Source organism: Solanum stenotomum, chromosome 8 (assembly GCF_019186545.1).
Source record: "Solanum stenotomum isolate F172 chromosome 8, ASM1918654v1, whole genome shotgun sequence".
Classification (NCBI taxonomy): domain Eukaryota; kingdom Viridiplantae; phylum Streptophyta; class Magnoliopsida; order Solanales; family Solanaceae; genus Solanum; species Solanum stenotomum.
The window spans coordinates 22225306-22238771 of NC_064289.1; the positions used below are offsets into that span (position 1 = coordinate 22225306).

At 32.4% G+C, this 13466-nt stretch overlaps 2 protein-coding genes across 2 annotated transcripts; one reads left to right on the forward strand and one right to left on the reverse strand.

The window, feature by feature from the left end:
- Nucleotides 1-2427: 2427 nt before the first annotated feature.
- On the reverse strand, nt 2428-3685 carry LOC125873611 (uncharacterized). Its single transcript, XM_049554503.1, has 2 exons — nt 3487-3685; nt 2428-3380 (listed from the first exon to the last, which is right to left on the reverse strand). Exons 1-2 carry the CDS (start codon nt 3683-3685, stop codon nt 2428-2430), a joined length of 1152 nt encoding a protein of 383 aa, XP_049410460.1.
- A 4277-nt stretch (nt 3686-7962) lies between these two features.
- LOC125874624 (remorin-like) lies at nt 7963-12852 on the forward strand. Its single transcript, XM_049555588.1, has 5 exons — nt 7963-8234; nt 11613-11654; nt 11747-11834; nt 12213-12294; nt 12489-12852. Exons 1-5 carry the CDS (start codon nt 8087-8089, stop codon nt 12684-12686), a joined length of 558 nt encoding a protein of 185 aa, XP_049411545.1. The 5' UTR covers nt 7963-8086; the 3' UTR covers nt 12687-12852.
- The last annotated feature ends 614 nt before the right edge of the window (nt 12853-13466 follow it).

Genomic DNA, 13466 nt, shown 5'->3' on the forward strand with positions numbered 1-13466 from the left:
AAAATGGTTTCTTCCATATTCAAGTTCTTTCAAATAGCGAGGTGTTCATAGGGTTTGAGAGAGAAGAGAATGATGGATTAAAAGATGAAAATCTGATTGTTTTGAGCCTTTTATTAGTCAAAAAAATAGTTTAGGGTTTTCTTGGAGGTAAAAAGAAAAAACGAAGCTTTTTAATGTTTTCCCATCGGCTAATTCGTAACAGCACTGTATCAAGTTACTAAAATAGTCATAACTTTTTACTCAAAAATTGGATTGACGCGAATTTGATGGCGTTGGAAAGTAGATTCAAATACCTTTAATTTGATATGTTACGGGCCACGTAACTCTTTGTATTCTAAGAGATATGGTCATTTTGAAATTGACCTAAGTAAAATCTTACATCAAAACTTAATCGATAAGGAAACTTTAAGAACACTCATCAAGAAATTACATTGCTCAATATTTATGGATAGATTCGTAAAAGAAACTCATTGGCGTGTGGGTGAACAAACCCAACACTATGGAAGCTTAATTACATACCTCAAAGAACTAGGTTCTTGGCGAAATCTTGAATTTCTTGAACGAATGCTTGAAACTTTGAATTTTTTCTCCTCTTCAATCTTCTCTCTAAACCCTAAAAGCTTTGGGGATGAATGAAACTGATTCTAATCAGTTTAGACTCCTAAAACCTTACTAAAAATGTTTAAATCCGATTGGGTAAGGAAAATACCAAAATAACCCTCATATTTTTGGATAACTTTTCCTATTTGGACAGCCCGGCTTCAAACGGGCTTATCTCCCCCATACGAGCTTAAAAATTAGCAAACTCAGCGGCGTTGGAAAGAGGATTCTAAGACGTTTCATTTGATATCTTATGGGTCTCCTAACTCAATTTGTGCTAAAAGTTATGGTCATTTGAAGTTGACCCAAAACTTAAAAGAACTAAGGAATGACTTGAATGAATTCTCTTTAATTCTTTTTTGAACTCAAGGTGCTATATCTAGTGACCTTAACACTTAAGAAAAATTTAAATTCCTTGGTAAAAACTTACTTACTACGAAGGATGGTTCGAGTCTTAGCTCAAAAAAATTTCCAGGGTGTTACAATTATAAACCATCTAGTTAATTATCATCTATATCATAATAATTAAAAATCTATACATAATATAAAGCTACAAAAAAAATAGTGATGTGACATCTCTTTGGTCAAGAATCCAATTTATCTTTATTTCTCCTTTTTAAAAACTTTTTCTCTCATTTCTTTTAGTTATTTTATTTTGTAAAATAATCTCCTTAACTGATGATACCTCTTCAATTACATAAATTTGAATCTTAACTAGTATTCGTAATATTCATAACTTCAAGCCTTTCATATTCATAACCTCCAATAATTTATTCATCTGTCTATAACTTATTTTATTTTCATTTTTTTATATAAATAATTTATTACCCTATTTTAGAAATGGGAGTTGGGATGTACTAACACTGCTACATGCAGTTGTACAAAATGTAATAGAAGTTGTACTTTTTAAGGATAACTTGGTAATTTAATTTTTTTCAAAAAATATTCCTTCAATGACAACACGTGTGTTATAGATGTAACAACAACCTTTATCGTATATTTTTCTTCTTCCACATACTTCTGGAGTGTAGCAAATTGTCGAACCTTTTCCATTATCACAGTAATTTTTTTGTCATTCTCTCTATTTTTGCCATCCTGTGATTCATGTCTTCGATATCTTATAGATCCAATGGATTTGTTATTGTTGTTGTTTTAGTTCTGTAATACTTTGAACCGCAAAAAGAAGTTCTGTAAAACTAAATTCGGTGAAGGCTATTATGAAATTTCTTGAGCCTTTGATTTTTTGTAAATTGATTTCACATGCTCTCATTGACTTGCATTGAGAAAAATTCAATGAGAATAGAGCAAGGCTATGTCAAAAAGAAAAACTCAAAACTTGGTAATTCACTTATATTTTGCCAATTATTTAGGTTACCTCTCTGCTTATTTATTTATTTATTTTATCTTATACTAAGTACATTAGCAAGCAAATTTTTCTAATTTGACCATTTAACTGAAATAAGAAACAATTGAGCTTGCATTAGAAGCAATGAGATTGATGAAAATCATGGAGAGGAAGCTGAAGAGTGGATCACTAGACGTCATCTTTGAATTTCTGATCTTTTAAACTTCCTGGCATTTCAAATATTTATGTTGCTTCAGCTTTTGTTGATCAGTATATATGTTATATGTTTTGATTTGTAGTTTGATGTTCAAGTGTTCTATTCCATGTCCGAGAAGTATTTCGTGTCGTGAAATATATTTTTAATGGGTGCTCAAGGTACTAAAACATCATGCGACAATAATACAATATAAATCAAATGCAGTCGTCAAATCTCTAACATATTTAATAATTTATGGTGGCACCTTTCCAGCTAGCTCAAGTCATCATGAAGTTTTAAAGTTATACGTCCTCTTTAAAATCATGGTGAGATTTTGAAACTCTGTAGCTGATTNAAAATGCTGCAGGAGATTCATGATATGAGCATATTGATCCTTAGTAAGTGTGGCATTTTGATTGTGATTGCCCTGTGGACAGTCTTCTCCCTGAGCAGGCATCATGTCATCAGGAGATCCATGCACATTAGCCACAACTCTCTTTCCCTTATATTCATGATTGTTGTTCTGTCTAGCATGAAATCCATTGTTCCTGTTAGCCTGGTTGTTGTGTCCTTGTGGATATCCATTTAACTTGTAGCATTTCTCCCTGATATGTCCCGTCTTTTTGCAGAAATCACAAAACATAGCATTCATATTGCTACTGCTGCCTAAGTAATAATTGGATCCTCCATAGTTATTGTTATTTCCTAAGGTACTGTTACTTCCGGAATAGTTGTTGTTGGAGAATGATGTCTTATAGTTCCTTCCTGCTGGGCCCTTTCCATTACTATTGGAAGTATTTACACTCAAAGAAGCTGACTCCATAGGAATTCGACTAGAAGGTCTAAATTCTCTCTGTTTCTCCTCTTGGATCAGTAATGAGAAAGCATGCGCCATGGATGGAAGAAGATTCATCATAAGAATGTTTCCTCTTACCACAGTGTATGCCTCATTCATCCCCATCAAAAACTGTACCAAACGTCTATCCTGTTCTGCTCTGTGTAGCCCATCCTTGGCTCCACAAGTGCAAGTGCAAGAGCACTGATTTCTCATATTCAGAGTATTCAATTCTTCCCAAAGCTTTTTGATTCTAGTGTAATAGACAGTGATGTCCAAACTACCTTGTGTGAGATCATTAATTTCCTTCTGGATCTGATATAACTTTGCTCCATTAGTCTGATCATACCTATCTTCAAGTTCTTTCCAAATTTCCACTGAATTGTTAACATATTCCACACTATCTGAAATCTCCTTAGTGGGAATTTAAGATCCAGGAAGTTACCATATCATCACATCGTTGCCATTGACGTGACTGAGGTGAATTCGCAGTTGATTTAACACAGCTACCATCGATGAACCTGAGCTTGTTCTTCACTGACAAACCTCGCATGACTCCTCTTTTCCAGGATCGATATCCTGTGCCATCGAATTGAACTGGAACTAGTACCATTCCAAGGCTATCGGAGGGATGCACATAGAGAGCACTGCTCGCATCACCACCAGTAGAAGTTCCCTCTGTTGAAGGAATATTTTCAGCACCTGTCATGGTAAAGGATCAACTAGGAAGATGAACGAAAAATTCAGATCGAAAGAGACGAGAGCAAGTTAGGCTCTGATACCATATCAAACTACACAACAATGGTGAGCATCTAATCAAAGAACAACAGAGAAGCCATAATTGGCAATTGAGAGAAGCAGTTTGCAGAATCTGAGATTTGAGAAAATGTGAACTCACACTTTGTGTATTGATCGATACAAGTATTTATACACAAGAATGTAATGTTGACAGCTGTATCCAACTAAGCAAAAGTAGAAGATAAGAAAAGAAAATATCCTAACTAACTTTCTGATTCCCTAACCAACTTGATGTGACAGCCTAACTAACAATCTAACTAATTGACTAGCTAACGGTAATTAACACTAATTACAACTAATTACAATGCATAATTAGATTGTTAATAAAAGTGCGAAAAGAAAATGCGGAAGACTGTTAATTTCTTGATTGCCTAGAAATCTTAAAAGTTGTAGACTAAATAATCTGACCTTTCGTTCATTATAAGCTGCCACAATAGCGAGATTATTTATGTTAATTGATGTTGTCTTTGCACCAGCTGAGTTTTCCTCTTAGGTTAATGAACTTTTTTAACCGTTCTTTAGGATTATTTGCATTCCCCGCCTCCTTGGTCTGTCAGCATTCTTCTGTCTACACCATACAGGCCAGGCTTCACCTGTAGATAGGTTTTTATTTTTGTCTTTTTTGGCTATCTTTTTTATATAGGGGATTGCAAAAGGATGTTGGTATATGTTTCTGTAATTGTTGCTTGTCACGTTGCCTTATTAATTATGATAGGGATTATTTTTGGTTTCTAAAGGAGTAAATTGGTACCTCTTCTGGGTATAGACGTTTAGGAACACACATACTACCTGCAGATGATTTGATTATTATGTTACAGTGTTTTAGTACCCAGACATCATATGTCTACAATGTTGTGATACTATTCATGATATAATACTACCAATCTTTTTCTTCTAAAGCATGAGTGACACTCATTTCTGCACATATAACAGGCAGCGAAAGTAGTTCATTTCTCGGATTATCCAAGTTTATGATTTGAGGATTAGATAACCAGTATTATTAGGTATTGCTGCTGTTATTTTGTTTTGGATATGTAAAATGCATGTATTGTTAATGAAGACATTCTTCATTATAAACTTAAATACTTATTCTAACATGTTTTTTCGATATAGCTACAATTTTTTGTCATTGTATATCTTCAAGCTAAGCAATCATCACTTTAAAATGTAAATTGTTGGGCCCGTGAGTGCACGGGCATCACCATCTAATTTAATATAAACTAAGTAAGACATAAAGAAGGTGATGTGACATTTCTTATAAGCCAAAAAAATCATTTATCTTTTTATTATATTCTTTTTTACATTTTTCCTATATTTTCAATTTATGTACTATAATATTATAAAAACTCGAGAGTCTCTGTTACATTTTTCTTAATTATGATAAATATGTTATGTTAAAAGTTGTGGGGGAAATGAAGAGGTATTATAGACAATAATACAGTAAAACATCTATAAATTAACACTCGGTAAATTAATAATCTCTCCAAAGTAATATCTTTCTTCGGTCCCGACTTGGGCCAATAGAAAAAATCACCAATTTCGATAAGATAATAAGATAATATATTTCCAAAAGACCCCTATATAAATATATAGTCCCATTAATATCATAAATTAATAATTCTTTAAAAGTAAAAATATATCTAAGGCAATTTAGTGAAATATGATTTTATTGTGTTCTGTTTTTTCTTAAAATTTAAATTTAGTTGAAGCTCATCTCTAACTTTTCTTATTGCAAACAAAAAAATAAAATAACTTTTCTTATGGCATCTAAGAGCTCTAGTGTTGTCTTTCGAACTGCACCATAAAATTGTGAAGAGTTCTAGATGCGATAAGTGTTGCTTTACGTGTAACTGGTTCCAAAGGTATAGTATCATCTTCAACTTCATCATCAACAATGTTTTTCCGATGGTATCCACAATTTCTTCTAAGCTCTGGACCTCTGAACATGTATCACTTTCACCCGGATAATCCAACATGTTATTGACATTCATTTTATTGTGGTAACCGAGATCATTAGTCATGACTTCAAGTTCATGAATGACGTTTTCACAAGTGGGTTCGTTCAAATTCTTTGAGATTGCATCCTCCGAACGAATTTTACAGTGTCGAAAATAATTTGTTATTGTCCCTTGCTGAACATTTGTTGTCCAAGCAGGGATTGCAAAATTGATAACATCCAAAACATTATTCTTTGTTGGATCAATTTATCCCACTTCATAGCCTTCTAATATCCTACGATAAAATATGTTATGATAATACATCTTGAAAGCTCTTATTATCTCAGCATCATAAGGTTGAATTTTGGATGTCATGTTGGGTGGCAAGAAAAATAATTCAACATTTTATAGTCCTTCAATATTTCTATTATGGGGATCTACCATAAGCAAAACTCGTCTACCATGCATTTTGTGGTCAAATCAACGAATATATTCATCAAAAAGCACACTTGTCATCCATGCTCTTTTGTTTGCACGATAGTGACAATTCAATAAATATGATACATAAATTAGTAAGATACAATGATTTTGATGTATTCGTTGTACTTTATGTATAAAAACAAATTTATATGAACTCAATAAATATGATACATAAATTAGTAAGATGCAATGATTTTGATATAATCAAATTAACCTTCATTAAATCTCAAATCATTCTTTAAATTAATAAATATTAATTTATCGATTAAATAATATCTCTATAAAATAATAAAATTTTATGGTCCCACCTATATTAATCTATAGAGGTTTTACTGTATAATTAATAATAATGTACATGACATTATGGCTAATAGGTTAGTTATTTTAAGAGTATGTTATAAATGATAATGAAGGGCCATCATATACAATATTTCAATACTAAAAAGATTGGCCATTTTATAATCTTGTGAGGTACATTGGTTACTTCAAAAGCATATGCAGTTGGAAGTTACAAAATTTTAGAGTAGGCATTGAATTTTGCTCATAATCCAGTGTTGAGGGGATGGATGGTACATGCACAACCGTATACTTGATTTATTAACTTTCGTGCCTAATAGATTCCTTCATTTATTTGTATTTTAAGCTCTATATATGAATATGTACTATTTATATTTTAAGCTTTATATATAGATATGTACCATGTGGTTTTTCTCCTGCCTGGCTTTTATTTTTATGATAAAAATTGCACTATTCTAACCTTGAGGTAGTTGTAACATGGAGTTAACATGTAGCATGTATATAACGATGATCTAAAGAAATTTATGCTATTAGAATTTCGAATTGGTGTATTTTTGGTATTTTAGCAAATGATTTTTATTATTTTTCAATATTAATTTTACTTTTTGTAAAGAAATTTCCTTCTGTGCGCTCATAAATGCACTAAGTGGTAAGCTAGCACCAAAGAATTTGGTGCAATGGATGGGGCTACGCTTACCAGTTAGTTTTGGGCAAGTTTAATACAGATGGTATATCATTGAATATTCTCCGAAATAGAAAAATTAGCAAAAAAAAATATATATTTATAACGACTCTACACAATTTAGCATGGGAACGTGTAACACAAGTGCCCAAAACTAGTCTATTACTATAAATAGAGGTATAAGAATTCATACCAGATACACTTGAGAAATACTTCTTATTTCTCTATATTACTTGTCAACTTTCATGTTTCGTATTATTATTTTGAGTTTGATTTTACAAAATATAAGTAATTTTTGCATAATATTTTTGACAAAGAACATATTTTAATCATTTGTTTCTTCCACCTGTTGGATACTAAGTGTGAGGACCACAATTATTAACCAAAAGTATAAGGATGGGCCAATCATGTTTAGAGTTGAATTTATGTAGTGTAGTTAATGAGACTATACTGCTACTCCCTTAATCAGATATTTCAGTTTTGAGTTTTGAATATGAAAAGAAAATCCTTGAGAGCTCTACCGCTGAGGGGATCCTACTTGACATGAATCTAGATTAGTCGAGCTCAATTACGAATATCGAACACCGGATGAAAACCCAAAAACTATTTAAAGTTGAATTTGACATCCTGTCCCGTATCATTTTAGTTAGGCCAACGACTGTATCAATCATGATTATATATTTGCAAAAGTTTATGAGACTGTTGTCAATAGAGTGTGACAGCTGACAAATGGGGTCCTTTACAACAAATGTACAAATCATAATCCAGCTAAGCTTATACAAATGGGTGTCCACTCTGTCTCTAGCTTCTTCTCTTTATTCTAAAGGCAACATTTATTTCAACAATCAATTACACATATCTTCTCTTCAACCCCACTCTCTGATATAATCTTACAATTCTGCAATTCGATTAAGATATGGGTGAAGAAGAAGCCAAGAAAGTGGAGACTGCTGAACATGTCGCGGAGGAGAAAGCCATCGTCTTATCAACTGTACCTCCTTCTAAAGAATTGGAAGACAAACCCAATGATTCCAAAGCTCTCGTCATCGTCGAACCTGAAACTAGTAATTGATCTCTTCCTTTTGACTCTGTTTTCTGTTTCTCTGTTTTATCTGACTGAATTTCGTGTGTGCTCTGACTTTTGAGAGAAGTGACATTCTCTTTTTTGGGAAATCGAACTCTCACCAACAAGATGAAAGTTTGGATAGTCAAATAACTGAGTGACTAAGATTCCTCTTGTTTATTTGTATCTTTCGGTAAGGGGTTCTGTAGAAATATATTTTTGTTTGAATTCGTACAGAATTTCTGATTTTGAAAGGGGTTTTATGAGATGTCATGAGTTATGTTTGTATGTACAAACATGACCAAGATCGAACCAAAATCAATAATCCAAATCGAAAAAAGTTATTGATTTATCGGTAATGGATTATTGGTTAGTTGTTTCAGTAACAGTTTGATTTTTTAAAATATTGGAGAGTTGAGAAACACTCTTATTAGGAGTTATTCCTCGAACATGTTGATAAAAAGAAGGGTAAGAANACAAGAAGGACAACTAAGATACTACTAATACAGAAAAACACCATTAAAAATTTAAGTTTGAGTGAACACTACAAGAGAAACACTTTTTAGGAGTTATTTCACATCCTTGATCCTATGACTATATTCTAAAGCTTCAATTTCAAGTCCATATTTTGATCGTCGTCTGCTTTAACATTTTTAAAAAATGAAAGGCTTATCTAATTTCTTGATTAAAGGCTTTGTGAAATTAACTGGGTCCAATTCCTTATCTTTGTACACTTGACCCCTTGAATGTGATTCTTCAATCATTGAATGGAAAATAGCATGACCATTTGCTCTTGAAGCAAATTGAGAGTGACCTTGTTTAGAATCTAACTTGAAACGTGTCGTTCTTGACACAAGGTAACTTGCAAATTAAATAATATAATGTTGAAGTAGAAAATAACCTATCGACACAATTTACAAGATGCATTTGTTATATATATATATTTATATATATACACACACTAGCGTCTAGACACGTGCGTTGCACGTGTGTCTCATACAAATAGTATAGATGACATGAATCATAGTAAGTATACAATTAACCATTTAAAATTAATTTCAATCTATACAAACTTTGTAAAATGGAAGACAAGCAAAAAATTTGTTACAAAATCTATAAAGCACTAAAGCAGAGATGTAACCATCATGAAAAGTCTAAAATTATCTAAGATTGTGCGTGTGTGTGTGCGCGCGCGCGCGTGAGGGTGTGTGTTTCTTTTACATGCCACCAATGAGCATTGAGATGAATGAGATTCATCCACTCTTATGTAGAAGTCTCGTATTTGAACCCTAATAATGAATAACTTCTAATCAAGAGTTCTTACCCCATCAATAGACTATACGCAAGACAAATTTAAATTAATTCGGTTTGTATTATCAATATATACCAAATTGGCCTGATTGGACGCAATCCCTAACCTTTTAATCAAATATTTCTGGTAAGAGTTGGATGCTTTGACTATATTGTAAAGCTTCAATTCCAAGTCCATATTTTGATCGTCATCTGCTTCAACATTTTAAAAAATGAAGAGCTTATCTAGTTTCTTGATTAAAGGCTTTGTGAAATTAACTGGGTCCAACTCCTTATCTCTGGACACTTGACCCCTTGAATGTGATTCTTCTATCATTGAATGGAAAATAGCATTACCATTTGCTCTTGAAGCAAATTGAGAGTGATCTTGTTTAAAATCTAACTTGAAATATGTCGTCCTTGACATAAGGTAACCTGCAAATTAAATAATATAATGTTGAAGTAGAAAATAAATTATTGAAAAAATTTAGAAGATGCATTTGCTATATATATACTAGTGTCTATGATTCATTTCATCTATACTATTTGAATGAGACACACGTGCAACGCACATGTCCAGTGCGTTGCACGTGTCTCATACAAATAGTATAGATGACATGAATCATAATTAGTATACAATTACGCATTTAAAATTAATTTCAATCTATACAAACTTTGTAAAATGGAAGATAAGCAAACAAAAAAAGTATCAAAACAATTTCTTACAAAATCTATAAAGCACTAAAGCAGAGATGTAACCATGACGAAAAGTCTAAAATTATCTAAGATTTTTTTTCGTGTATACTTAGTAATTACTAAAGTGGAGGTTTTAGGAAAAACGACAAAAGTGTGAACTGATAATGTATTATTAGTTGTTAAAGAGGAAAATACAATTAATTATTGATATGTCGGTTAGTTAAATAAATTAAAATACAAATTCATTCACTTAACTAGTTTCTGGACACGTGTTTCGCACGTGTGTTCCATGTGAATTTTCATCGATATGTCAGAATGACTAAAATTCTATGAAAACATGTATCTAATGAATAATAAAATGTAACAACTACAAATAAATCTTTAATAATATGACAAAAAAAACACCAAATGAAGGGCGTATTTCAAATTAATTCTTTTTAAGCAACAAACTGTAACTTTTGAACTTTGGTTTATAGTTAGTAAACTTTTAATAAAGTGACAATGGTTAATTTAAGCCCAAATTAATAAGAGTATAGACTTACGACAATAAAACATTCAAAGGAAACTAAATCAAAAGTTTAATTGAGAAAAAACGCACACACCCAAAAAAAAAACTGAGAAGAAAAAATGTGGACTATACATCCTTCTTAACTCTTTGATCAATAATAATAATATAGATGGGAAAATTAATACAAAATTAGTATAGAATTTTCTGAATTCTTATAAACTCCTTCTCCCATAGCCAACCATTTACTTTAACTATAGAATAAAAATGCTAATCTTGGGTAAGGATTTCATGAAACAAAAAAGATGAATTTATATAGATAAAAATGAAGGAATACCAAAAGTTATCGTAAAGTTTTAGATTAAATATTTGGAGGTTATGAATATCAAATTTAAAGCTGCTCAAATTCTTGCTCACATTATCACTAATTCATTATCTTGTGGCAGGCTCATGTTGTACAAACACAATCAACCTAACTAGGGTTCTATTACCCTACTGAACTCATATTTTATGTATTTTCATATACCTTTTGTGCTAACTTCAACCAAATAAGTTGATTGTGTTTGTACAACATGTGCCCGCCTCTCTTTCTTTAGTTGTTAAACTTTTTTTAGTTGTGGTACTCCTCTAATTTTATCAAGCTGTGGTGTTTCTGATAATCCATTGGCAATTTAAATGATCAACATAGATTCATTTCAGATGACTCATTTTTTTTTCCTTCATCCCACTCTTTCACTTACAAAGTTTCCATGTTAAAGTAATATTCTAAAGATCTACTCCCTCATCTGTATTAGTGGAGTTCACCTAGAGCAACTATAATCCATACTACATTAGACTTTAGTATAGTCTTTGTCTAAGGTCTTTGTATGAATTTTATGTCCTTGGCAGAAGCGCTGGTACCCGTTGAGAAAAAGGGATCTATTGACAGAGGTACTTACGATTGTTTTATTGTGTTATACTTTTTTTTTCTTCATAATCACTCTACAGCACAATGAAAACTAATTTGCATATATAATCTTCAGATGCAACTCTTGCTCGGTTAACGACAGAGAAGAGATTGTCGCTAATCAAAGCATGGGAAGAAAGTGAGAAATCAAAAGCTGAAAACAAGTATGTTACGAAATTGCGCATTTTCATTTACATGTTGAGGTGTTAGAACTACAAAGTGATTGAATATTGAATTTGAAATGCCTCAAAAGACAATTTTTGTTGATTGTGGATAGTTACTGTCTCGAAGCCATTTTATTAGTTATTTCTTGAAGTAAAATTATCAACTGTATGCCAATTGTTTCACTTAGTTATGGTATTTGAGAGACCTGCTTTGCTATGGTAGTATTTATATTCAGTAATGACTCAAATTTCAGACCAGAGATTAAAGTTTTTTTTAGCCGAATTACAGGCTAAGTACGTGTCTCAGGAAATGTTCTTACTCATAAATTTGAGTACAGTTGGTAATTTGAATCTGGTTTTTCCCCAATTCGTTGACAGAGCTCAGAAAAAGCGGTCTGAAATTCTTGCATGGGAGAACAGCAAGAAAGCAAGCTTGGAGGCTGAGCTAAAAAGGACTGAGGTGAGAAGTCATCCTTCTATTTTGCTATGTGCGATAATCTAACGAGTTATTATGGTTACATCATCTGGTGATTTTGTTATTATAAGTCCCAGAGAGATATCGTTGTCTTTAATAACCAAATTTGTGGTTGCATTTTAGCTTCCGAAGTTCATATTTGTGGTTGTTTTAACCTTACACATCTTGTGGCTGAGCAGGAGCAATTGTTGAAAAAGAAGGCAGAGAACATTGAGAAACTGAAAAACAAGATTGCTCTAGTCCACAAGTCAGCAGAAGAAAAAAGAGCGATAACTGAAGCTAAACGTGGAGAAGATCTTCTTACCGCAGAGGAGATGGCAGCAAAATGTCGGGCCACTGGAAGTTCTCCAAAGAAACCACTCCTTGGATGTTTCTGAGATGGAAAATACTAGACTTGTATCACTGGTTATAAAAGTTGTATAGTGAAGTTTGTGGATTGAGAATTTCTTTGCATTAGAAACATTGTGTGCTTATGCCTTGTGGAATCTATTGCTTTCGTTATTACGAGTGCATAACAATGTATTTGAGTGTATATAAAAACTGGTGAAAATTATCTCTTGAATTGTATTGAAAGAAACCTACTATATTAGCAATGTGGCCAACTCCATAAGATGCCTCTTAATTCAAAAGATTTGAAATTAGACTCCAAAAATGAATCCCTTGTTACAAGGTTGTTGTGTGCTTACCACGATTGTCAAATTACTGCAGAAAGATACAACTGCAGTATCATGCTTAAGGGGAAACTATTTACACTAACAATTCAATAGGAAGTAATTTATCCCTAAAGATGATTATATAAATGACTCATATGACATTGATCACATCACTATTTATGTTGAATTCACCAGATAACAATTCGTCAAATCCATTTGCAGCAGACATGTGATCTTCAAACTCATGTTGTGCTTGAAACATATCATCATCTACCATTTCATTGTCAACCCCTTCACTCATAAATAAATCATGCATGAAAGCATCTAGGAACTCTAAATTGTTGTAACCAAAATTATTCTTGGAAAGATCTGAGTTCTGATCATTAAATTGATCTTAGCTAAAGCCACTCATCGAATAATCTGTATCTGCTAAGGATAATGAACCTTCTACCATGTGTGCAAACTAGACCAAACTAGAATTTCTGGAAGGAGAAGATACTCCAT